Source organism: Delphinapterus leucas, chromosome 1 (genome assembly GCF_059928025.1).
Source record: "Delphinapterus leucas isolate spDelLeu-1000000601 "Yukka" chromosome 1, BTC_Dleu_Yukka2, whole genome shotgun sequence".
Lineage (NCBI taxonomy): Eukaryota > Metazoa > Chordata > Mammalia > Artiodactyla > Monodontidae > Delphinapterus > Delphinapterus leucas.
The window spans coordinates 125,320,557-125,348,001 of NC_143129.1; the positions used below are offsets into that span (position 1 = coordinate 125,320,557).

Consider the following 27,445-nt stretch of genomic DNA (forward strand, 5'->3'; position numbering starts at 1 on the left):
CAATAACTTACAGATACAAACTAATGATACACTACAATTTCACAAAGGATTGTAAACATTTTGCACACTTGTCAGTCCTTTCTTTTAGGCAAAGTGCTCTTTTGATGACAAATAAATTAACAGATACACACTCGAGTGAACTATTTCCATACAATACAAAAAAAAGTTTTGATTTGTTTTCTTCTTGTAAACATAAGTTTTACAAAAAAATGAAGAATCAATAAAAGTGTCTTGCAGGCCAACTAGAGATACATACCTGGGCAGCAAAGTGATGTTGGAAATGCTTTGGATGTTAAATAAAAAATTAACATTAATATATTTTCAATGGTATTTTATACATAATAAATGACAAGTTTATATCCTTAATCATTTCTATCCCTGAAAAAAGGAATTAGGTATGACTTATTGGCAGTTGTGTCATTGAATGGGGTAACAAGGGCTGGAGTCCAAGGGTTGTTGGTGAATGAGCTACAAAATAGAAAGAAATTTGTGGATCAGTTTTGTAGGGTAAATAAAACTGATTTAAAAAACAAACAAAAAGCAATCCGAGGCAATGTTCTCTCACTACTGATTTTATAGCTGAGGGCACCAAGCTACACTCATTCCACTGACCTCAGCAGGAGCATTAGCTTATTCAGCACAGTGAGTATAGTATTAAATGAGAATCCAGGAATGGTTTACCACAAAATCTTTACTTGGGGTCACAAGCTTTTGCCACTTTACTGTCCTCCATCCATACCCCATTCACTGCACTTTACCCTGCAGCTAGAAACATGTGAGCTTTGCCTGCATAGACGTTGCTAGCTTTCATACGAAGGTGCCTCTATAGGGTGACCCCTGCCCCAAATTCTCATTTATGAATGCTGAGCTGCCTCGTCCCTAAACATACATCAAAACACATTTGACTTGGGCAACACTATAGTCATTCATGTGAACACACACAACTTTAATCCTAGTGTAGGTAAATGCATCAGTGGTACAGGCTCTGATTTTTTCTTTAATCAAACCTTAAAATGAACTTTCCACTCTCAGTAAGAACTATGTTGCTTCAAACCAAATGTCCTTCTAAGAGCAATTAAGAAAGCTGGACAAAATTTTTAGAAATCTATTTGAAGGCATCTGTTGGAAAGATACCCAGGTAGTGAGAACTTGCAAAGTCAAGTCCCAGAGAAGGAGAGAAATAAAATGAGGCTACATTTCCTCAAGTTTGGTAACAATTTTAAAAGAAAAGGAGTGTGAGAGGCTGAGACATTTAGCAAAGTTTTCAGGAGCTAGACTTTGGGTGGTGGGGAATAAATATGAAAGATCAGGGATCACTGAAGAGAAGCCCTCGTTAAAAATGACAGACACAAAACAAAACAAAATGTAAGCTTTTCTGGGGATCCCAAAAAGCTAGTTCCAAGGAGTAGTGACCCCGAAATACACCAGTCCTTGTGAGGACTGATGCCTGATTGGATATACAATGGAGAAAAGACAATCTCTTCAATAAGTGGTGCTGGGAAAACCGGACAGCTACATGTAAAAGAATGAAATTAGAACACTCCCTAACACCATACACAAAAATAAACTCAAAATGGATTAGAGACCTAAATGTAAGACCGGACACTATAAAACTCTTAGAGGAAAACATAGGAAGAACACTCTTTGATATAAATCACAGCAAGATCTTTTTTGATCCACCTCCTGGAGTAATGGGAATAAAAACAAAAATAAACAAATGGGACCTAATGAAACTTAAAAGCTTTTGCGCAGCAAAGGAAACCATAAACAAGACCAAAAGACAACCCTCAGAATGGGAGAAAATATTTGCAAACAAATCAACGGACAAAGGATTAATCTCCAAAATATATAAACAGCTCATGCAGCTCAATATTAAAAAAACAAACAACCCAATCCAAAAATGGGCAGAAGACCTAAATAGACATTTCTCCAAACAAGACATACAGATGGCCAAGAAGCACATGAAAAGCTGCTCAACAACACTAATTATTAGAGAAATGCAAATGAAAACTACAATGAGGTATCACCTCACACCAGTTAGAATGGGCATCATCTGAAAATCAACAAACAACAAATGCTGGAGAGGGTGTGGAGAAAAGGGAACCCTCTTGCACTGTTGGTGGGAATGTAAATTGACACAGCCACTATGGAGAACAGTATGGAGGTTCCTTAAAAAACTAAAAAAAGAATTACCATATGGCCCAGCAATCCCACTACTGGGCATATACCCAGAGAAAACCATAATTTAAAAAGACACATGCACCCCAATATTCACTGCAGCACTATTTACAATAGCCAGGTCATGGAAGCAACCTAAATGCCCATTGACAGACAAATGGATAAAGATGTGGTACATATGTACAATGGAATACTACTCAGCCGTCAAAAGGAATGAAATTGGGTCATTTGTAGAGACGTGGATGGATCTAGAGACTGTCATACAGAGTGAAGTAAGTCAGAAAGAGGAAAACAAATATCGCATATTAACACATATATGTGGAACCTAGAAAAACGGTACAGATGACCGGTTTGCAGGGCAGAAATTGAGACACAGATGTAGAGAACAAATGTATGGACACCAACGAGGGAAAGGAGCAGGGGGTGGGGGTGGGGGTGTGATGAATTGGGAGATTGGGATTGATATGTATACACTGATGTGTATAAAATGGATGACTAATAAGAACCCGCTGTATAAAAAAATAAATAAAATAAAATTCAAAAATTCTAAAAAAAATGACAGACACAAAACAAAACAAAATGTAAGCTTTTGGGGGGGATCCCAAAAGGCTAGTTCCAAGGAGTAGTGACCCCGAAATACACCAGCCCTTGTGAGGACTGATGCCTGATTGGATTAAGTTGATCTCCCTCTGACCTAACCGGCTGCCAAAGGCAAAACTAAATCCTCTCTGGTGGAAGATATTAACCAGAGCCTCAAATTATTTATAGTTTTCATACCTAACATCTGAAGTGCAACAAAAAAACAACAAGGCAAATAAGACATGACTTGAATGAAAACAAAGAGGAAAAAACAATAGAACAGACCCACAAAATACTGGAGTTGTCAGATATGTCCTTAAGTGTAACTATAATTAATATAACAATTTTGTTAAGGAATAAAGCGATAAGATAGATAATTCTGGCACAGAAGTGGAAACTATATAAAAGAATGAAATGGAAATTCTAAAAATTGAAAACACAATAACTGAAATTAAGAACTCAGTGGATGAGTTTTACAGCCTAGACAGAGAGAGAATTAGTGAACTGGAAGATAGTTCAGAAGAATATCTAGACTGGAACATGGACGGTCAAAATGCTGGAAAATATGGACTTTTTCAATAAGGGTAGAAACCATACTTGAAGAGACAAAATCTGATCCTTTTGCATAGTGAAATACATCAAACTATGCTATTCAAGAAGCATATTTAGGCACACTATACTAAAACTGAAAACCAAACATAAAGAGAAAAGCTGGGGAAAAAAAGAGATTCACTTTTAAAGGAGCAAGAATAAGACCAGCAGCTGACTTCAACAATAAGTGGTATCAAGTTAATTAACTATCTATATTCTAAACAACAGAAACAATGGAAGCGAGAAGACAATGTAACTCATACTGCCAAAGTGCTGAAAGAAAACAGCTGCCAACCTAGATTTCCACATACAGAGGAAAAACCATTTACAACTGCATCAAAACAAAAACTTAAGAATAAATCTAACAAAACATGTGCAAGATTACTAAACAGAAAACTCTAGAATATAAGAGAGCATTTGAAGATGACCTAAATAAATAGAAAGACAGACTAAGATCATGGTATGGAAGACAATATTATTAAGATAGCAGTTTCCTACAGATGGATCTAATAGATATCAAAATCTCAATTGTTTTCTCTTTTTTGGTGGAAAAATTTATGGCAATACAAATGAACAACAAAGTAGGACAAGGTTGTACTACTGGATATCAAGAATATAGGCCTAGCATTATTAAAACAATTAGGTATTGATATAAAAATAAATAGACCAATAAAACACAACAGAGGGTACAGAAATTGACACATAAATTATATGGACACTTGATTTATGATAAGTGTGGCACAGCAAAGCCGCTGAGAAATTGGTACTTTCATAAGCATAACAAAAACTTTGCTCCTTATTTTACACCACATACAAAATTCAATTGTAGATGGACTGTAAATCTAAATGTCAAAGGTAAAACAAATTTAACAAAATTTCTAGAAGATAACATAGGAGAAATATCTCATTATCTTTGAGTAGGAACAATTTCTTGAACAGGTCACAAGAAAAGCACTCCCCATGAAGGAAAAAAACTGATGAAATGAACTACATTAAAATTAGGAACCTGTGCTCAATAAAACCTACTCTTAAGAGAGGAGACAAAGCAAACCACTGAATAGGAGATATCTGCAACACATACAATCATCAAAAAACTTATTTATATTCAATATATAGCCAAAACTAGAACAAATGAAGGAAAAAACAGAACAGACAAGCCAACAGACCAACAAGCAAAAGACATGAATAAGCTCTTCACAAAAAGAATATACAAATGCCCAATAAAAAAACGCTCAGTCTCATCAGTGATGAGGGAAAAGCAAATGAAAATAATGAGATAACACTACACAACTAAATTGGCTAAATTAAGAAGTCACACCATACCAAGTGTTAGCCAGGATGTGAAGCACCTTGAACTCTCATGTGCCGCTGGTCTCAGTGTAAACTGGTTCAACCACTATTGGAAACTTTTTGGCAGAATCAACTAAAATTGAACATATGTGTAGCCAGGACCCTATGTTCTACTCCCAGGTACATATCAAATCAAACTGTGAATTAATGGGCACCAAAAGACATGTACAATAAGGTCCATCGCAGCATATGCATAACTGGAAATAACGCAAATGTCTATCAACCCTAAAGTGGATTGTGGTATATTCCTACAGTGGAATTCTGTATAACAATGAAAACAAACAAATCACTGATTCTTGCAACAATACAGATGAATCTCACAAACACTGTAGTTGAAGGAAGTGAGACACAAGAATACATTCTGCATGGTTCGATTCATATAAAGCTCAAAAACAGGCAAACCTAGAACATGACTTTAGAGGTCAACACAATATTACTTTGGAGGAAGAGGATAATGATTGGGAGGGGACATAAGAGAGGCTTCCAGGGTGCTAACTGCGTTTTACTACTTCATCTGGGTAGTACTTACATGGATATGTTCATTTTATTAATTCATCAAGCTGAATACTTATGTGTGCACTTTTCTATATGTATGTTTTGCTTCAATAAAAAAGTTTCTTTAACAAAACTCAGTAAACCCCAATCTAAAAATCTGAGTGTGAATACTTTCTCTGACCATAGGAAAATAAATTATTTAAATAGTTATCAGGAGAAAACAAAAAGAATGTTTTTCCTAAGTTAAAATCAAGCACTATGAGTCATTATCAATATTTGTATTTTAGCCGTAAGGTGAGTGTTAAACTTGTCCCTTAAAAGGCAGTCACCGAAATAAGAATGTTGGGTAGTTCTCCCTACTACACCCACCCCCGACAATATTTTTCAGCTCCTACTGAGGTAATAGTTAAAAATGTGAATAGTATATCAATAATATACTATTAGAAGGTACCAGAAATTGATTGCTTGGGAGGCAGCTGTTAAATATTAGGATACCTACCATCCATATAACTATGCAGCGCAGTTAACATTGTCCCATCTTGGGGCACATAGGCAGAATAAGCCATTTCTTCTAACATGGGTGGAGACAGCCTGGAGGGCGGGACTGCTGTGACTGGGGCAGAGGAGGAGTGATTAGGACTGACGTGTTTCTTGTGGCGTGCTCTACAGTTCTGAAACCACACCTGAGGGAGGAGAAAAGCAATGTAGCTATGTCACATCATCAGTTGAGTACATTACCAGTTCAGTTTACCAAGGAATGCAACCTCACTCTACCATATAAGTGCAGCATAAATCTAAATAAGCTTTCTAAAAAAGAATTCCGTAGACACAAGAGAAACAATTTTGCACAGTTATCAATGGTCATTTTCTTTGCCCAAATAATAATTATTTGTTGATTTACTTAAAAACTGATTCTATACTAAGCCAGCATCTTCCAAAATAAAAATGGGGTAAGGGATTCAAAATTCCAGAAAAGTTTCCTTGGTTTTACTACTGGCATTTAGGACAAACAGGAAAACAGAAAAAGCCCTTTCATCAGAAAACTTTAAAAAATGCACTACTAAATGTATTCTCAGACACCTGCTGGACTTATTTTAAATCTTTTTTCAAATGACTAAAATCCCTACTGAGGGCTTTAAGCTTTCTACAAACCTCTTGATTCAGTTATTCCAGTCACACTCTAACCTGCTGAGTTCAATTTCTCTTAGTAAATACATAGGCTATTCTCTAAGAAGCAGGTTAAGGTTAGGCTTATAATAAGAAACAACTAGTGCTATTTAAGCAGAATAAAATAACAAACACATCCACTGGTGAAACAGTTCACCGAATGTAAAGAGCTAACCAGCCTGTTGTCCACTCTATCACAGAAATAAAGGAAGCATATTCTGGGTAAGCAGAGTTTTATGTGCAGGTCAGGGTAAGTAAGGCTAGACTGCCCAGAATGCTTCCAGTATCTAAGCTACATGCATTTGAACTCCCTGCTCTTAGATAAAACTTGTCTACAGAGTGTTTCTCTATTAAAATATTATAGTATTTATTTGCTATCACTCAGAACAATTCTGTCATAAGAAGACAGAGAAGTGGAGGGATAAAAACATTAAGGAAATTAGGGTAAGAACATTTGGGGATCAGGGGAGAAGGCTAGGGGCATAAGTCTCTACCTAGGGCTGGTAGGTAGGTACTTGATGGCACTAGGGAATCAGGGCTAAATAATGTGGAACAGAAGGAAGCTGCAAAAAAGATTTATGTGAAAAAGCTGCCCTGATATCAAAAGGCACACCTTGTCCTTGGGACTCACAAACAGAAGTCTGCAAAGTATAAACTCAAGGGGTTAAAACCAAAGGAACAGAAACCAATAATACAATGGTGTCTGAGCACGTGGCTGAGCGGTAGCACCTGAGGTATATTTCAGGAACAAGGTTAGGCATGTATCAAGGAAAAGGAGTGAGAAGTCACAGCCTTCTCCCCCATCTTCTGGAGCGTTAGTTAGACTCTTAGGTACCTATACAGAGGCTTTACCCAAAGTCTTCAGTCACAGTTCCTCCACAGGCTCCTTAACAGGTGCCACTGCTGTCACCCACCCAGCCAAGAAGACACACTCACATATTCTCCAACTTGTAAGCAGGAACTGCTGCCACCTGCCTTTTCCCCTGACAGTGCCCGGAAGACAAGCACCCCAGAGGACTACATATAACCTAAAACACATGGTGCTGTGATTCCCAGAGTGTCTTCAAAGTATCTTATGTCTCCAATAAATTATATATTGGATGGAAACTGTTCAGTTATTTTTAAAAATCTCAGACTTTGTAAATAAAGATGAAGAAAGCATGACATAAACAGCAGAATGACTACCTTAATGCTAATTCAAATAGCTCCTTGGAAAGATCAACAGGTAATTAAGCAGGGAGAGGTTTGAAAACACAAAGTGTCATGTAACTTGCACAGCAAAATATAGTTGAAGATTCCAGACATCAGAAAACAACTTCTGACATGAGGGCTACCTAGCTTCAGGAATAAAATGCAGTCCCTTTGACTCTCCTCACTGACTTAAAATTTCCTCCTTCTGCTTTCAAACCTCTAACCTCTAAAATTTCTTATGAGCAACATACTCTTTTAAAAAATTTGAGTTCTAAATTGTAAAATACATAAGCTGAAAGCAGGCCATGTAGACATTCTGCAAAAGAAAAGACTAATGCATAAGATGAATCTCTCAGAAAACCCAAAGAGTCAAATACGAGAATTTAATGTATGAAAAAGATGGAATTTTAAATTATTGGGAAATCAGTATTGGCATAATATTTAGAGGAAGCCGGCTAATAGTTTGGGAGAAAAGAAACAGAAAAATCCCTACTTTACAACATGTAACCAAAAGTCAATTCCAGATAAATTAGGGTTTAGGTGTAAATAATTGCGACCATAAATGTTTAAGGAAACAAAAGCCAACGTTGATATACTCTCTAGGTGGAGCCAAAGCTATGAGAAAAAAATATTAAGAGATTTGAATACAAAACCATGTAAAATTTCTATGTGGAAAAAATAAGTGACAGGGAAACTGATGAACTATGAAAGTTTAACTATGATAAACAATAAACATCAGTACGATAAAGGGAAAAGAAATAACCCAATAGAAAAGAGCACTAAAAAATACAAATTTTATTTTCAAAATAAGCACACATGTTAAGGTTTACTGACAATAAAAGAAATATACATGAAAACAATGATATTTTCTGACTGCCAAATTGGAAAGGATGTAAAAGAATGACAGTTTTTAGGATTTACGTGCATTGGGGAAAGGGAAATTTCACACATAGGTCCTGGTAGAATAAATTGGTTATGAACCTTCTGCAAGGCTATTTTTGTACTATCAGTCAAAGGCCCAAAAATGTTTTATCTTTTGACTCAACAGTCCCACTTTTAGAAATTTATCCTACGGACACTACCGAACAAACGTGCAAGGTATACACACAACGTTGTTCACTACAGCATTTTTATGATAGCAAAAAATTGGAAATAAACTAAATAAATTGTGCTATGCTCAATATGTGTAGCAATAAAAATGATGTAGATCTTAATATGGAAAGAGAACTTCGAGCACACTGACTGGAAGAAATAGCAATGTTTTATCATGTTTCTGTAAGATACACAATTCATAATTCACCTCTCTGAAAGGGTATGTGAACAGTGATTGTATCTGAATGCAGAGTGAAAAGTAAAATCATCCATCTTTACTCTGTGATTTCAGCTCAATGACGATCTGTTCTGTTATAATGTCTCACTACGCAGACTTTAGCTAGTAAAGGTGAGACCTGTACTTACACCCTGTATAAGAACATTACTTGTACCTAATCTTTGGGTAGCCTAGTTTGCATATTAGAATCAAGGCCTAGTAATCAAATCTCTTTTCTTTAACTTTTCTAAAGTGTGCCCAATGCTAGGAAGTAGGCTAAGCGAAGAGGTTATGACTACTATTTGAGATCACTGTAATTAATCCTTCAAAAATACTGTGACGGACTATATATTTGAATTGCTAGTACTCCTTCCTTTGCCATCTTATCAAAAATATTTAAATTCAATCCTCACATATTAAAAGCCACCATCCAACAGCATATTCTCCAAGTTCTAGTGCTTGAAATGAAGTTAACTTGCTCATAATACTGGTGACCTAAACACCTGGAAATTACACGACAGATGTCTGTCTGCGGTCCTTATTTCTTCAAATAATAAGAAAAGCTCTCAGAAAACCCTCCGTTTTCCTTTCCTTCCAACTTCAAAATAATCTAAAACATAATAATCATGAATCTGACTTAGCTACAGCAGTCACTGTCATTGAACGTATAGAGTCTTAGATTACAAGGACCCCTCGGACCATTAAGTTTGAACTACCTCAACAAAGGAAGCTTCACTTCCAGGTACAGGGACTCACTACCTCGATGGTAGCCTATGCCATTTTTGTAGACTTACATACTGAGAAAATTCTTGATAGTGAGTGAAATCTGTTTCTTTCCTACATTCCCTTGCAGACACCCGATCCCGCTGCCTGTGGGACAGCCTTTCACATACGTTTAAAGACACCTATTCTGTTTATACTGTCTATATCCCTTCCCTTACCATCTCTGGATCTTTTTTCCAGATAAATATCCCTGTTGCTGTTAATACCAGCACATAATTTCTAGACTTTCATGACCTTAACCTTCCTGTAAAGGGAGCACTCTTTTCACATTGGTTCCCTGTTAGTCCCTTTCTAAAATTTGGCACTCTGAAACAAACACAATACCCTGGACATTTGAAAAATACTGAGGTCATGGGACTTGCCTCTTAAGAGAGCCTCATTACACTGCACTCAACCAAATCCACTGGGAATCTAGGTCTTTGGAGAAGATACAATATCATCAGGTCTTTCCCACTGACTTCTTGGTATAAATGATTTTTTAATTATGAAATACTTCAGGCTTAATAAACTAAAGAATAAATACCTGTTTACCAATCACCCAATTTAAGAAGTAAAACATTAATTGTGCAGTGTTGGACTTAACCTTTTTTCTCCCCACTGAACTTCATCTCGATAGTTACAGTCACTAGCATTATTAATTCTTTACACCTTTTTTAACCTTAAATATTATTTAAAATTATTTTCCACTTCCCTGATCTGAAGGTAGTAGAAAATCTTGACACAGTTGACCACTTCCATCTTGAACCCACCTAACTCCTTGGCCCTCCATGATGCTTCTATACCAGATTCATTCCTTGATTCTGACTGTAATGGCCCAATTCAAACAGCTCTCTCCATAAAGTCCGTTCTTCCCTTTTTATTGTCCGTGATATCTTTTGAAAGGATCTTACCCAATTTCAGGGGACTGGATCTCTCTGTTTGAGTCCTGTTCATCCTTAAAATACCTGTTTATGTGCTCAACTGCTACCTTCACTATCTGATTATCACAGCTATCACAGCTGATTATCACATCTCCCTTCCAACTACCAAACCCGTTTTTAAAAACACCTATAATATTTCTGTCAATAGCACCATTCCCATGGATACTTTGACTTCAAATTTAAGAGTCATCTTTGATGTCTCTCTGCTTCCCCATTACAGTATCCAGGTCCTTTTCTTGTCTCTCTAGCATCCAGTACCTGCCATCAGTGTTCAGTCAATAAAATGTTTTCGGATGAATTCTAGGCCACTACCTCAGTTAAATCTGTTTTCAAAAAAATTACTATTTTGCTGGGCATCACACCTAATGTGTCAATTTCTATGCAGCCTCTCCCAACTCTAATTCTTCCCACGTACTGTCACCAGGCCCTTTTTCCTAAAATCACGTAAAATCTCTTCCTGCTCAGAAGAGAACTCTACATGTACAGCCTCTCCAAGTTCAGCTCCAATAATTCCATCCCCCACAATTTGCAAACATAAATCTTATCTGTCAACAGATTTGCTCTAACTCGTCCTTCCCTAGTTTTGTTTACATCACTCCCTCTACCAGGATCTTTAACAAAGGCCATAGATATCCCACCTCTTGCCCACCCCTCCCCCACTCACTCACATACACAATAATAGAAAAGTAGAAAAAAATTCTGGCCTCAAAACCAGATCTAGCTTGGAACCACAGCTGTCTTTTTAGCCTGAGGATCCTTAGGGTTGCTCTGAGCAATGAATGAATGGTCAACAAATGGAAGCCTAGACCAAGCAGGCTAATTATCAGGTTTAAAAAAAATTGATTCGAGTGTGAAGAGACCTAAAATGGCAAGCTAATGCTTTCACATTTCTTCACAAAACAAAACAATGACAACAACAAAAAACAAAACAAACCCCCCCACAACAATTTACACTATTAAAGACCTAGAATAACTGGATTGTTTGTTTTTTTGATATTGAGCTCCGTGAGCTGTTTGTATACTTTGGAGATTAATCCTTTGTCTGTTGTTTCATTATGCTAACACGCATATATGGAATCTTAAAAAAAAAAATGGTACTGATAAACCTAGTTGCAGGGCAGGAATAAAGATGTAGACATAGAGAATGGACTTGAGGACGTGGGGTGGCAGGGCGAAGCTGGGGTGAAGTGAGAGTAGCATCGACATACATACACTATCGAATGTAAAATAGTTAGCTGGTGGGAAGCAGCCGCATAGCACAGGGAGATTGGCTCGGTGCTTTGTGACCACCTAGACGGGTGGGATAGGGAGGATGGAAGGGAGGCTCAAGAGGGAAGGGATATGGGGACATGTGTATGCATATGGCTGATTCGCTTTGTTGTGCAACAGAAACTAACACAGTATTGTGAAGTAATTATACTCCAATAAAGATCTATTAAAAAAAAAGCTAAACACAGAATTACCATATGATCCAGCAATTCCATTCCTAGGTATATATCTAAAGGAACTGAAAGCAAGCGTTCAAACAGATACTTGTGTGCTGATATGTATAGCAGCATTATTCATAATAGCCAAAAAGTGGAAACGACCCAAATATTCATCCATGGACAAATAAAATGTGGTACATACACTGGAATATTATCCAACCATAAAAAGGAATGAAGTACTGATACATGTTACAACCTGGATGAACATTATGCTAAGTGAAATAAACCAGATACCAAAAGGGGGAAAAAAAAGACCTAGAACTTTTAACATCTCTTGATTAACCTTTAAAATAATCACCTGTATCACACGTCTGCTCAAGCCTGTCCTTTCTGCCAGTTTCTGGAGGGTCTGTGCATCTGGGTTGTTGTCCTGAGCAAATTGTGCTTGCATAACCTGTTTTTTAAAAAAGTGTAGGTAGTAAATAGCTAAAAATAAGAAGCTCAATCTTAAGCATTTTGATGACAGGAGAGATAAGACATGCACAAGAAAATGGGATACTTGCATTTTATTACTTGAAAATCAATATGGGGAAGTATGTATAAAAAAGAATGCATATTGTGTACATTTATGCACAAGTTGCTATGTTGAAATCTTAAAAAATATCTATTTCAACATAAAAACTTGTCTCAACTATGCTGTTAAAAATAAGCTCATCTTTTCTTCCATTCTGACAACCCACAAATGCATAATAGTATAAGTCTCTTTACTATTTTTTCCGTTTTGTTAAAAATTGCTAGCATTAAAAAACTTAAAAGAATATTTTTTGAATCTTCAGCCTCTACTGAGCAAAACAGGTTCAAGGCCCCTACCACAATTTTTATCAGTCTGCAAAAGTAGACAGTGCAACAGATGGATTCCACTTAATTGTAATGACTCCATCATTAATTGTTTTGAGCACTTGCTCTATGCAAAGGAACATCTGGGATCTTAAAAAGAGACACCCATCAGCCCATTGAATAAGAATTTCCTGAGATCTAAACATTTATAGATGGAAAAGCTCCCAAGTGATTCTGGTCTCAACTTCCTAGGAGAAGATATACGCATGCCAATAATTAGCAACAATACAAGCTAAAGTGAGAGGTGAGGAGTGGGGGTGGGGGGAGGGAGGAGTACCAGAATAAAAGCACACGCCAAGGGCTTTGGATTCTTTCAGAAAAGGAAATCATGGAAATCAAGTGGGATATTTGAATTTTATTACTTAAAAGTCAATAGAGGGAAGTATTATAAAATATAAAGAAAGTATTATAAGAATGAGAAAGGGGAGTCTGGCACCCAACATGATTGTGCATGTGATGGGGGTAATCTACCTAATGACCTTAAGTCCTGCTGACCTCGACCCCATTTCCAGGAGGCAAGATTAACTGCATTCTCCACTATGCTCCTCATATAATACTATGTTTTGCCACTGCACTTGTCACTGGGTAGCTAACTAGTGTGTGAGCAAGTCGAGCTCTCCACAGCAGGTAGTGAGTTTCTTGAGGGCAAAGGGACTGTCTTATTCTTCATATCCGCAGGAGTTAATCCCCCTTCCTGTCACTCAGTGAAGACTTTGTGATGGAATGAACCTCGACAATGTGAGGAAAATCTGAAGATAGCGTGGAGAAAAAGACCGATGTTGTTCCAGGAAACCTCATGAAGTTTACAAATTATATAATTTTTTTCAGTTAAGTTCTCGCTGATAGTGACTCTTCCAGAATAAGGTATTCCTGGCTTCCTATCCAACTACACTTGTCCACACACTCGCTGTAAACAGCACATGTATTTTTTCTTTAAAAAATGGGCAGAATCAGCCTAAAAGTTTATAATCTCGTCCAGCTCACTTCTTTCCTCCTCTCCTACTCCAAATGTGTTAACTTTAATATTTTCATGTACAAATAGAGTTGTGTTTATACGTAGTTGAGCATGTAACATCCCAAAGAGAAAAAAGAATGAACAAATTAATTATGTCTTTGTTTTTTAATTTTTCAAGCAGAAAAGCTGAACAGATATTTGAAGATTTGTTTGTAAGGCCATTATTGATAATTTATAAAACAAAAACAGCATGCTTTTCACAAATGCATTTCAAATTCACAAGTTTAATAATGGAAGTAAATTACATTTACTAAAGCAATTTCTCATTAAGGAATAAAGGAAAACTTAAATCAACACTGATGGTTTAAAGCTAGAATATGCTAAAGGAAAAGTAAGATGTGTTCATCAGTGTTTAGTCTCACAAAAGAACCCTTTTAATTTTAACTTGGTTTCATTACTCTCTGGTCACTAATGATGCCAAAACCCACCCTATTCCTTTTCTGAGCTCTTTTAACATGGTCAAGGAGCAAGCCTTTGTAGACACATCATTTTAAGGCCAGAATGTCTACCAGAAATGTGAGGAGTCTGCATAGTAGCAGCTGACCAACTTGATCTGAAAGCAGATTAAAGTAGGTGCTAACCCTGGCATGTTTAACATTAATAATCATTGAGCAAATACTTCCAATTACAATAAGCAAACCATAGTATTGCCAGAACTTTTAAAATACAATTTATACAAATGAGACAATATTTGAAATATTTTTGCTAACACAAAATAGCACTCTATTCTGAAAGTCAAACTACTTTTTCTTCCCATAAGCTTCTAAAGAAGAATTTGGGAAATTTGTTTGTTCCTCTCATTTTAAGTCGTATAAGTCCAAACCAGGTAGTCTATGAATAGTCTTGACTTACTGATCACCTATATTTTATTGTTTTGCTAAATTCAAGCACTAAATATATTCAGCTGTCTGAAAAGTAGGACAATTTGACAATGAGGTACACTGCCTGATTTATTAGAGGTTCTGGCAAAATATGATTCAACTTATCCTAGATTCCTAAGCTACAAAGAACACTTGAGGACAAGGATTGTGTCTCATTTGTTTCAGCCATTCCTGGCACAGATAGATGCTAATAAATACTGAATAAATGAGAACATGCTTTGAAAGTATATAATTTCTGCTTTCATTTTAAAAAACCTATGATTTTGATATAAATTTTTAAAACATGATTCAGATCACATTTTCATATAATAATGCATGGCTTAAATAGCTTATGCACATTTGCAATTTAAAACTATAAGGCTATCTACAAGATTCAGAATCTCACTCTTGTTTTAGCTGCCACTGCCATTAAGTGGAGCTTTGTTAAGGCACAGTTCTACTCATGGTCTCCTGGGAAGCCAAGCAAAATGAAAAGACCAGAGGTTTGGGGAGCAGGGTCCAAATCTCTTCTCTGCCATTCCCTTGGTGGTCTGCTCTGGGGGAGTACCTACACTTCTTGGATGAGGCTACCTATATCAAGGAATTGTAAGAGATAAAAGAAGATAATGTAGAGAAAATGTCTGGCATAAGACTTGGTATACAAAGACCTCCACAAATATTATTCCCTTTCTATTTAATTAGTGCCTCTATCTTCCTATATGAGATTGTATATCTACCTAAAGTGGTTTCAAATTTTCAGTTATCCTTTTACTAATAAATTTTTATATCAAACTAAAGCTATCAACCTTATGATTATTAAAGTTATAGCCAGGCTTTCATGGAAACAGCCCCCTTTATAAACAGAACATATTTATATTAGAGATTATATTTTAACTCAGACACCTTTTAACTACTGGGTATTTTGCTGTCAGATCTCCCACAGCTATTCATATCTCCTAACCTGGGGCTTTACGTGATCTTCATTACAACCAAATGAGGCACCCAGAAAAGCAAGGTTCAAACAGATATCTCTTTCAACTGCCTTATCTTTCATTTCCTACTTACTGACCATGCAGTCTATGCCTAAATTAAGAAATCAAAAACAATCTTTTGGAAATTTTTTAGAATAGATCTAGATTTTAATGCTAGATTGCTTCCAATGCCATTAAGTTCCCTTGGAATATTTGTGTCATATCAAGGCTTCTTTCTTAATCATTCTCAAAATAAAAATCCTCTCTTTTACTGCATTCATCTTAAATACTGCCCAGTATTAGAATACTATAAGTGAGTTTTCAAAATATTACCTTCATTTCTTAACATTGTATAAATATCCTTACAAGTCTGAGCTAAGATGGATACTATGTGTAAAGCACCCAGCCATACATGGTAGGTGCTTTACAGATGTTACCTCTCCTTAACATAAAACAAATATTTCAGTCACATTAATCTTTTAGAAAATGTGATTTCTTTATCTGAAAAAAAATGCCAGAAAGAATCATTGTATGCGTAGACTTAAATATAAAGCAAGGAGTAATTATTTCATTACTTTCAAGACAATCTGTATAAACAGAACTTATGACAATTATATTAAGGGCAACTAAGTTGAAAACAATTCCTCCCTTTTCAGGGAACATAATGAACCTTTAGCATCAAATTATAGAATTACTCCCTCTACCCTCTTTAAAAACAAGAAGGGTCTACTTGATTGGAGTCAATCGGTAGACTCCTATTTATGGTAAAGCGTTTACAATTCTTTCCTACTCAGAAAATGTACAATCTTGTCCATTAAAAGACTCAATGTGGTTTGTTAAAAAGATGAACACATTAGTGTCCCACAGACCTACACACTGAGCGTCTCTTTCTGTTAAGAGTCCCCAAATATTTTATCTTCTAGCACAATTACATGTAGTAATGGAAATGCCTGGGTTAAAGTAATTTTTATCAGGAAGTCAGAACAGATCAACATTTTGTTTCCACTTTGATGTAAATGCTAACAGACCCCAGGGAGACGAACTTGAATGATGAGTTCATATCACATCATGACTCTCAAAATATTGATAAACAATATTTAGGGCAATGTTTTCATACATCTAACAAGTTAGTTTTCACAAAAAGCACAGGCTAACCTTTTTGAAAACAAAAATGTTTTAAGACACCATAGAGATTATTTTTTGTTTGGCTTTGTTAGTTTGGGTTTGGTGGTTTTTGGTATTTTTTTTAGGTGGGGAAGGGCTTCAAAAACTCATAAATTCATTGTCATGTCTACCTGGAGCTGATCTGCTGTAAAGCTTGTTCGAGCTCTTTTTGCTGGTTTTGGATGATTGACATCTTGCTCTGTGAGGAGGGCACCTTCGACACTAATCCCATTACCTGCATTTAAAAAACACACCATTCATACAATAATAGGTTGTTGTATGAACAATCATACAATAATAGGTTTCTTGCATCTCTTGGCTTGGTATGAAACTGTATACATCTAGTTTGCCAAATCCCTTAAGTTTTAGAACATACTAGAAACATACTGTGGAAACAATATTCCATCTGTAGGCTTGTATATTTAGTCAAAAGTGTACCAGTTTGGAAGTGCACATCTAAGGCTCATCCTTACAAAGGCAAATACAAGGAAACAAATGGTTACAAAAAGCAAAACAGAACCCTAAACTCAAGGCTGCTTCCTGAGAATATGGCAAAAGGCGAATACATATGCCATGGCTTTTCTTGTAAATAAACAGATGGAGACCATCACTAACAGTAGAGGGCTTAATGAGTTTCACCACAATTACACTGCACAAAGTAATGCTTTAAGACGACCTTAGGAAAAATCGTTATTGTCCCTGTGTTCACTGTCCCAAAAGATTCAAAAGTATTTTAAGTATATATTTACCATTTTCCACTTCTCTTTTTAAATTATCCAGCATGCAGTCATAATGCACTCTGCAGAGGACTTTCTCTTCCACCAAAGCAAACTCCTCTCCTGTGGAAAGTTGCCTTTTGCAAGAAAAGCAGGCAAAGCAGGCCAAGTGATAGACATTCCCCTTGGCCCTCCGGACCCAGTCAGTAGAATGGATGTGCCTCCCACAGCGAGAGCAGCGAGTTCCATACCTTCTACATAAATAGAAGGGTGGGAGGTGAAGATTTTAATGCTTGGTGAGATATTCATCAGTCTAAGATTAAATTAACACATTATTTACTCATTGGATTAACCCAAGTATTTAAATCTTTTGAAAAGGAAACAGGAATCAATTATTTTTTAAAAGTCATATGGTACACAATCGAGACTTGAGATGGGATCATAATTCAAACCTGTTTATAAAACAAAACCTTCTCATTGTTACTCTAAAGGAGAAAAGGATTTTTTTCTTTTAAAATAAATGACATAGGAGTTTCAGTATCCTTCTTGTAACAAATATCAGTGCATTTATAAATTACCTAGAGACTCAACATAACACACACACACACACACACACACACACTCGAGACTGAAACCTAAAAATACAAAAGCATACCATTGAAGATATAAATAATGACGTCTTAAAACCAAGTTGAGATAATTAGAAAATGCTCTAAATATTTTTTTAAAGTTAAAAAATTTTAAATTGATATTATCAAAGAATGAATAGAACAGAAATTGTTCACTCTGGTGTGAGGAAACCTCAGAAACCTCAGTGAAGGAAAACTCAGAAATGTTTCCTTTGGTGAACAAACTGTTGCAATACCATCCACAAGAGAAGGGGAGATATTACCTAAAACTTTTAGACACATATCTGGACACTAAATGCAAGTTAATCTTAACAAAATGCCAGATGTAAAGATTTCTTTTTTCTCTCAGTCCTAGTGACCAGACACTCTCTGTCATATCTCCTGCCACAACTGCAGTCATAACCTGGCATATCCACATTAAACTAGATAAGTATAGAGGTATTGCCAGTTTTTAAGTTAATCTGAAAAACTGTATCATAAAAATAAATTTCAGAATATAATAAAATATGAAGTATAAAAATAATCCTGAAGAACTAGGCTTTCAATAAGTCTCTGAAACCAAACATTTCAAGGGGCTTTAAATTACCAAAAAATAAAAAAAAATTAAGATTAGCATATCCTAAGTGAAAGAGGAGGCAAACTGCTACTGTTTTTGAGGAAACAGAGACCAAACCTGAGAAATATATGTTTTGGGTAATTATGAAATTCTATGACTTTATAAAATAAAGGACTCTGGATTTCATGAAGTGCTTTAAATTACCTAGCAATTTTATTCAAATCAATCACTAAACTCTCTTAAATCAGTTTTTGAAATTGAGTATAAATAACATAATTAGTATTACACACTTCAGTATGTACTATTAACTTCCCAATTTCACAATGAACATTCTTCATTTGGAAATGCAAATAGGGAAAAAATGTGATAATTTTCAAAAGTCATGCTTAAGGATGATTTCAATTTTGAGATAGAATTTAATTCTTAGTGGATAGCTATCTTAGAAGAAACTTTACATTTAAACTATTATAAAGAGACCATGTGGAGAAAATGTTACATTTAATATCCTAGGCAAATACAGTCTCACAAAGCAAAGATCAAAGAACAGACAAAAGAAACAGGATTTTTAGGCAGAATACGTAATTAGACTTGGTGTATTTCCGAGACTGGAATGGTCACTTCTGAATAATATGGTTTAATCAGTTTCCAAACTGCTGGCATTTTATAGGTATATTCCGAGGGGTCATTCTATAGTAAACTGGAAAAAGCACAACAAAACCTTGATTTTTTTCCCCCATAATTACTTCATTTTTGTCTTGCTACTCCCCCTGAACAAAGGGCTTTGTTATAATAAGTCATCTTATATTTCATACTTTGTATCTCTGCACAGCAAAGAAGTTCCCTGTTTTTAATACCTAAAACTTTCATTCACCAAAGTGGAAATAATTATTTAAAATTAATTTTTGTATACTGAGTTCCTAAAACACATAAGCATGCTAATTTTATTTGTTTTAATACAAATTATACCTCAAAAATATGAAGCATTCTCATTTTGAAATCCATTGTATAAGAAAAAGTGGGCTTCAGTAAATAAAACCGGACAAGAAAGGCTATTTACAAAATTCTCTTTGTGTAATACCTTCTTGGAGTATCTACTTACTAAAAAAAAAAGTTTCGGTGTACCTGAAATAATCAAGTTTGCAGAAAATGTCTTTGTCTTTAATATAACAGCTGGTATGCCTTCCTAAGGAGGTCCTGCAGACACTACAGGAGAGACACCGAACGTGCCAGCACAGGTCATTCACCTGTGAAGAAGAAGGGGTTAGGATGAGAAGCCATTCTAATACCACACACTTAAGAGTATCCTTCATTGGTTTTCTGTATCAGGCAATTTTAAAAGCTGGCCTCTTAATATTTTAACACATGCTCTGAATGTTTCTATCTAAGAGGTGTCATTTACACAAATACGCATCTAGATATATTCTCTTTTAGACCTCAACCAGAAAAATCACAGTAGCATGTTATACACTTTGTGTTTAATTTTTAAAATATACTTTTGAAAAATTCAGGTTTTTTTTTTAATTGAGTGTCTATTCAGGTTTTTTTGTTTTGTTTTTGTTTTGTTTTGTTATCGAATGTATATGAACACAGAGAAAATTTTGGCCACTTTAAAGTCCTACATACTGGTTTTATATTTTTTTCCTTAACCAAATTCTTCCCACCATGAAACATGGTAGCTAAAGAATTCAAGCCACATCCCTTCTCAATCTACTTTTTAGTTAAAGTGAGAAAGAAAATGGAAAAGAAGCTTTGTAAGAAATACTTACCCGTGTAAAGAAGCCAGGCAATCCATTTTACTTACAAAACAGAAATTCCTAAGGTAGATTTAAATGTTGAAATGGCCAAAGCCCTGGCTCCTGTCTAACATTAAATAATCAAAACAAAAAGCATTGGTAACCCTACTTTAATGATTTGGTTACTAGAGGAAAAAAATAAATCTATTATAAGCAGTTCTAAAAAGGTACCCAACTATTTGCCATTTATACTTCAGGAAGTAAGACATTAAATGCTTTGATTTAATTTAATAAATCACAGCACTTTATATTCTATATAGGAGCATGAAACATTGTCAAATCAGGGGACAAATCATAAATAGCCTTACCTTAAACTGTTGCTATCATAGTATAAGCGGCACATCTTTAGCCTTCAAAAACGAAGATGTGTATTGAATTCAATTTGCCTGTAATGCAGCCTCCTAAATTTTGCTCTTGTTAAATGGACACAAGAACTAGGCTTATGCTTAATTAAATTTCATTTAAAACAACGGCAATGATGCAAAAACACCAGTTATACTCTACAAATGGATCTAATGCCTAATATAAGAATTAGGAAATTGGAAAAATGGAAAATTGTGAAATACAGCTTTTGCTAAACTATTTCATAATAAAGACTATCTTGTCCAATGATTCTATCATATTAACGTTACTGTTCAACATATTTTTCTGTGATATGAAATATAAAGGGTCCTTCGAAGCTGAAGAAAGTTTCACTGGCTTCTAATTACAGTTATGTGTCTCTTTCCAAAGCACTAATGAGAGTATCATTTTAGTGAAATTTTAAGTTTTGGTCTTGCTATAAAAGAACTACATGCTTACCATGCAAGAAAACAGGGAAAATAGCAACAGGAAACAATAGGGAAAAAAATCTGAGGAAATCGAAATAAAAAAAATTAACAATGGTGAATGCTGTCCTATTAATTAGAGATGCATTTTCTTTCTATTTTTTTCCTCAAACAGGCCCAATTAAGTTAAAGTGTAGAAATACAGGTTTCCTTTAGTATTCCGCTGTTTAAGGCCTTCTGCATTTTGATGTTATCCAGGCTCTTTTTTTTTTTTTTTTTTTTTTTTTTAAGCAAGGCTAGATGCAGGCTTCAGGGCAAGAGTCATGGCCATTCTCTAGTTCCCTAAAGCCAGATGTAACGCCTGGTTTGCCACCTTTCGTCAAAGTTTACTTAAAAAAAAAAAATCTCCTTCATCTTCCATTTCTTTTCCAGAGATGAAAGTAAGGTGAACAGAGAAAATTCTGGCGACTATAAACCTTTCCTGATGGCTACATTGATCCAATCTCTGTATGTATACATATATAGGACCAAGCCAGAAAAAAATCACTCAAATGACAGGACACTGAAGTATTAGATGGGGCAACAGATGCATCTAACTCCTCTCATGTGTTTTGTTCTAACTCCATTTAACTTGCCTCACAATATGGTGTTTTTCTATATTAAACAGTTATACCCTCAAATATTCTATTAGGTCTAACAATTATTTTTTCACCAGTGACTCAAATTGAATTCAAACTTATCTGGAAGAATAAGCACACAAAATGGGGGCAAAAAAGTTAAGAACTCAGTTTTTAATCATAAAGTGTCAAACTTTTGTTAGAACTAGTTTCCTATATAATAAGCAGCAGCTAGTTTTCCTGTACATATACTAATATGTACAAAAAGGGGTGGACTAAGACTGTATGTAGAAGACTTCATTGAGAGGGCTCTGGTCCTACTACAAAGGAAAGCTTTAAAAGACTCTTCAGATAACTTACATTATTTTATACAATACACATATATAACATATAAACATATGTTAACATATAAAAGATGAACACTAAAAATGATTTTATCTATTCCAGAGGATATGTTGAGTCACTTTATAATAACTTTTTTCTTTATCATCTCTGCCATGTAGTGGATCCATTATAGATCCATCAAGAAACATTCTTAAAGATTAAGCTAATTACTGAGAGGGCTCATTGAAAATAAGAAACTAGTTTTGATCCAAAAGATGGTTTTTAAATATCCAAAAAGGCTCAGGTGTGGAAACACTGGAATGGGAATCTTAAGAATGCAGATTTAAAGAGAAAGCCAGCTTTAAGAATCAACCACCAATTAAGTAAATTAGTCACTTTTTAAACGTTTTCACCAAAACTCCTTTTGGTGCTTTATCTGGGTTGTATCTACAGGGTATCATTCCAACTCCCCAGATGAAGCAGCTTTGTATGTTAAGGGAGAAATTTAAAGAAACTCACTAATTTGCTTTTTGAATTCATATTCTCCATAATGAATTCTTTTGAAAAACTGGGGTGGGGGGAGGTGAGGAGAATAGAAAGTGAACTGGTTTGCTACTAAGTCAGTGTAGGAGAGATCATTATTTTAAATAGTGGTTTTAAAAAGCTATTGAAGTTGAAATTCCATGGTATTAGAATTAAGACACAAGGGACTATGATCCTTCATGCAATGACATGGGTAACTAGCCTGCCGGAATTTGTACTCCAAAACTCCCCCACAATATCTTGAGAGAAGTAAAACAAATCGAGACAGTCAACTCTCAAACCACCACTTGAAGCACTTCATCCCAAGTATTTTTCTTTCTTTCTGTTTTGTATAAATTTACATCAATTTCCATTTTTTTCCACTAAGCAATGAAGATGACATTAACAAAAAAAAATCATTCGGTGGCCCTGAAGTATTAAACCTTAATGAGAGGAGGAAGATATTGAAAATGGTTTTCATTTAAATGCTACTACGAACATTTACTCTGGAAAAGCCTCAGGTTAGTGTAAATAAACATAAGACTGTAAAATATCTATCCAGAAAAGACCCTTTAAGGCACTTGACAGTGGTTCTCACCAAAGGAGACACTGAAAAGGGGAAATCGATCAACATATACAGACCTGGAGTCCTCATAAGCAGGCAGACGTGTGGGTGTTATTGGGGGTGGAGGGACCATAACCCGAGGCTCAGTAAAAATAATCGGGCAGGACCCTGTTTCCAGAATGGGTAAGCATTTCCCCACTTCTGTTTCTCTACAAGTAGGTGGCTAACTCCAGCACATCCACCCAGGGTATCGGCACGTCTAGACCAGGATGGGTCACACGTAAGCAGTTTTGCAACAGCGGGTATTCTAAGATTTCTTCTCCCACTCTTTCCCACCGCATGAGTTGCCCCTGACTGGGCCATAGTGCTGAGAAAGTCTACAATCTCCAGCGAGAACTTGAGTGGAAAAGAGAGGGAAAGTAAACTTTTCTCTTCTCCCAGAGCTCCCGGGGAACCCCGCTGCCCCTGGGCCTCGCGGCTCCGCCCTACCTTGAGAAGGTACTTGTCCACGATCTCCAGGCCGCAGCTGTTGCACACACACTTGCCAGGGGGGCAGACGGAGCCCGAGGCCATGGACCGGGGCGAGGACGACGGGGACAGTGGGGCCGAGGAGGAGCACGAGTCCTCGTCCCCCACTCCCTCGGGGCTCACCTGCAGGAAGCCACGAGGCGCGGTCTCAGGCGGTTCTAGACCCCTCCTTCTCTCCCCATCCCACAGACCCACGGGGGCTCCCTCACAGCCTCCCCTCCCTTACCCCAAACCACCCCCAGTTTCTGAGGTCCCGCTTCTCGCCCTCTCCCCCCGGGTCCATGCTCCCACCACGCCCCCGCCGGGGCTGCAGACCACTGACCTCAAGGACCTGGGGCGCCTGGCGGCCCTGCGCAGCCCGCCACACTGGCTCAGCTTCTCCCCCCGCCCCAGAACTCCTCTCCACCCGCTCCCCGAGGGGCCAACTGCGCCCGGGGAGGAGCGCGGGGACAGCAGCCCTTCGTCCTTGGGCTGCCTCCCCACGGCCCGGCTCGCCGCCACCCGGGTCCCTACCCACTCACCAGTCCCTCTTCCCCGGCGCCTTTCCGAGTCCTCCCGGCCGCCAGGGCTGCAGTCCGCCCGCACTCCTCCGACATGAGCCCCTGGCACTGAGGAGGTGAGGGCGGGGAAGTGGGGAAGAACAGAGACGAGAAGTTCAGAGCCGGCACGTGCGGCCCAGAGCTTCAGCTTCTCCGCACGCGGGGCGGACTAATGAAGGCCCACGGCGCTCCGGGCCGCACGTGCAGCCGTCTGGGCGCCTGGGCCCGCGCGCGCCTGGCAAGCCGACGCCGACGCAGCTCCCTTGCAGGCAGCGGGCGGCGGCGGCGGCGGCGGCGGCGCAGCCTCAGCACGCGACTAGGCGGCCACCGGAGCACCAAGGGCTCGCCCGGCGCGCTGCCGCGCTCTCGGGGCTCCGGGTCCCCGCGCTCACCGTAGCACGTCGGTTCCCCGCCCCCCTGCCGGGGGTAACAAGTTAATAACAATCATCCCGGCACAAAGCAGTTTCTTTCTAGACGTCAATCACAGCGGAGCACGGATCACCCGGCTAAAGGGGGTGCATGGGGGTGGGGTGAAGTGGGAGAGAAGAAAAGAGGATTTGAGGAGGGGGTGAGGGTAGGAACTTGATTTCTTTAATAGCCTCAATTAAAAGAGCAAGACACATATATATTTTTAAAAGGGGGCTTTTTGAATTGGATAGCCCGAAAGGTGAAGAGGTTTAATAGGATACTTGAAAGCTAATTACAGCGGGATTTAAGAAGCCTGGTGTTTGTTCCGATGACAATTTGAATGAAAATGCTTCAGATTAAACCGAGCCAGCAGCTCTTTCGTAAACTTAACAGCAATTAGAGCTGCGAGTGATTTATACTCGTTTCTTTAAGGTGTAAATTGCCACTTATTGCTCGGTAAGTCAACATTTGAGCTACTAGAGGATTATTTTTAGCTAGCGCAAAAAGCGGGTCGAATAATGGAAAATATCCAGCTGAATTTAATTTGTGTCATTAAATAAAACTCACCCAACCTCGGTCAAAATGTTTTAAAGCAACAACGCGCATTACTCAAGTGTTTCCAAGCCTTTGTAGGAGTTTTGTTCTTAAACGAAAACGCAGCCGCTCTGGTCTTTTTCTGCCTTCGTTTACGGAAACTCTAGCTTGGGGGGCGGGGGGGGTCCCGGAACTCGAACGGCCCACACTTCTGCATTTCTGTCTCTTCGCCTCCCTCTTTCCCTCACTCTGGTAGCACCAGAAGAGATACTGTCAGAGCCCCCCGGTCCCTCGGGCTCTCCGCCGGGACCCTCGGGTGCGCTCCCTACTCGGGACCCAGCGCCGCAGACACAAAGAGTTTAGGCAGAAGAGCCCCGAGTTCGCCGAGTGTTCCCCGCCAGCGACGACGCGAAGACAGAGTCAGCGGTGCCCAGTGCGGGTCCGGCGGAGGCGCTCAAACAGGCTGCAGATGATTTTCAAACCTAAAACGCGAGATACGCCGCGGCTCCTGCCTCCAGAGTGAGGTGAGGGTTCCCCCCATCTACTCGAAGAATGGTGTGACTCGAGAGCCCTGGGGTTGGCTTCTTTCGGTTTTTTAAAGTAAAGTGGCCTTCCTAGCCAGCCCTAGGATCCAGAGGCCTTCCTGGGGCCACGTCTGCTTCTATTTCGCTGTGGGGCCGCGGCAGCGCGGACCGCCTACGGCCGGTGGAGCTCCTTAGGGCCGGCAAGCATCCGCCGGCGGCTGGGAGCGGGAAGCCGCGCCTCTGTTCCTTCCCACCCCACAGCCGCCTGGACCTCCCGACTCACTCTCCCCACCGCCCTTTCACCACTGCAAACACAACAAAAGCACGACTCACATGTACCCGAGAGCGCCTTAGGCTTGAGGCTTCGTCTCCCAAATTACGGTCTCCATGGGCTCAGGTTAAGTGAGCTTGTGGGAGGGGAGGCAATGATTACTGACTAACGTTACTACGTAAGAAAAAAAAAAAAACCTGCCAGGTTTGAAGATGAGGCCGTTACAGGTAATTTCTGAACCTCATTTAGGAGCGCAAACAGCTCGCAGGAAACTGCGATTCAGCTGGTCTGGCCAGGCGTCGGGTTGCTCACCTTCTCGGGAGGAACTGCCAGCTCCGGCACGTCCTTTTCTTCTAGTTTACACACAAACATCTGCTCGCTTTTCCAATACATGGCACTGCTAGGGCTGCTTATCACATACCAACTCCAGAGGGTCAGAGGCTGTCCGTGTCTGCCGATCTGGCCCGCCTCCCCAGCCCCAGCGCACTAATAAAAGCTGACACCGAGAAGAGAAAGAATGCTACAAGTCTTCGTCCAAAGAGGCCGCTGTGACCGTAAGCACTCTGATGGACTGCTCTTAAGATTGTTTCCCAACTTCATTGAGGTCTGTCCCTCTAGGAAAAGGAAAAAAAGAGTTTTGTTTTTCCAGAGGGTGGAACCTTACATGAAGGGAGGGAAGAGGGTGTGGGGGGAAAAGTCTTTTCCTGGAGGAATAGCCTCACCTCATTAAGAAACACCCGCCTTCTCTACAAGTCAAGATCTTTATCAGGACAAGCCAACTTACTCCAGATTTAGTATTAAAGAAGAAGAAGAAAAAACAAAAAACCAAAACATTGGGAATGGCCTGTTAACTTCTGACTTAAAAAAAAAAAAAACTCCTCTCTGCATTTGCCGTGGCTTTTTGATTCTCACTCCCCAACCAAAACCTAAACAAAGATTCAGGTTACATCTCTTTCTGCAGCAAGCTGAAGGGGAAGCGGAGGTCTGGGTGACTTGAATGTTTCAGTCATTCTCCTGAAACGAGCAGCTCCCCTGTCTAGCTGAGGACAGAGACGGCTCCCTGGAAACCTGGGGGCTGACTTATCTAGAGGTTCGCACTCCCTTTGTGAAAAGTTTTCTTATTAAGATAAAGAAGGAACATCTGAGCAGCACAAAAGCTTATGATTTGCGACTAGATTTGAAATCAAGGCTACAAGAAAGACAAAAAGTATGTTGCTAATAGTATTGCTCTTTCATCTCATCCTAGGCAAAATTT

General features: G+C 38.3%; 1 protein-coding gene across 1 annotated transcript; it reads right to left on the reverse strand.

Moving 5' to 3' along the window:
* Positions 1-265: 265 nt before the first annotated feature.
* Positions 266-26,710, reverse strand: LHX8 (LIM homeobox 8). The gene is made up of 9 exons (XM_022580893.2): positions 26,503-26,710; positions 24,436-24,522; positions 23,876-24,037; positions 19,921-20,042; positions 17,647-17,867; positions 17,029-17,132; positions 12,349-12,444; positions 5,693-5,876; positions 266-468 (listed from the first exon to the last, which is right to left on the reverse strand). The coding sequence occupies exons 1-9, from the start codon at positions 26,581-26,583 to the stop codon at positions 392-394; spliced, it is 1,134 nt and encodes a 377-aa protein (XP_022436601.1). The 5' UTR covers positions 26,584-26,710; the 3' UTR covers positions 266-391.
* Between the last annotated feature and the right edge of the window lie 735 nt (positions 26,711-27,445).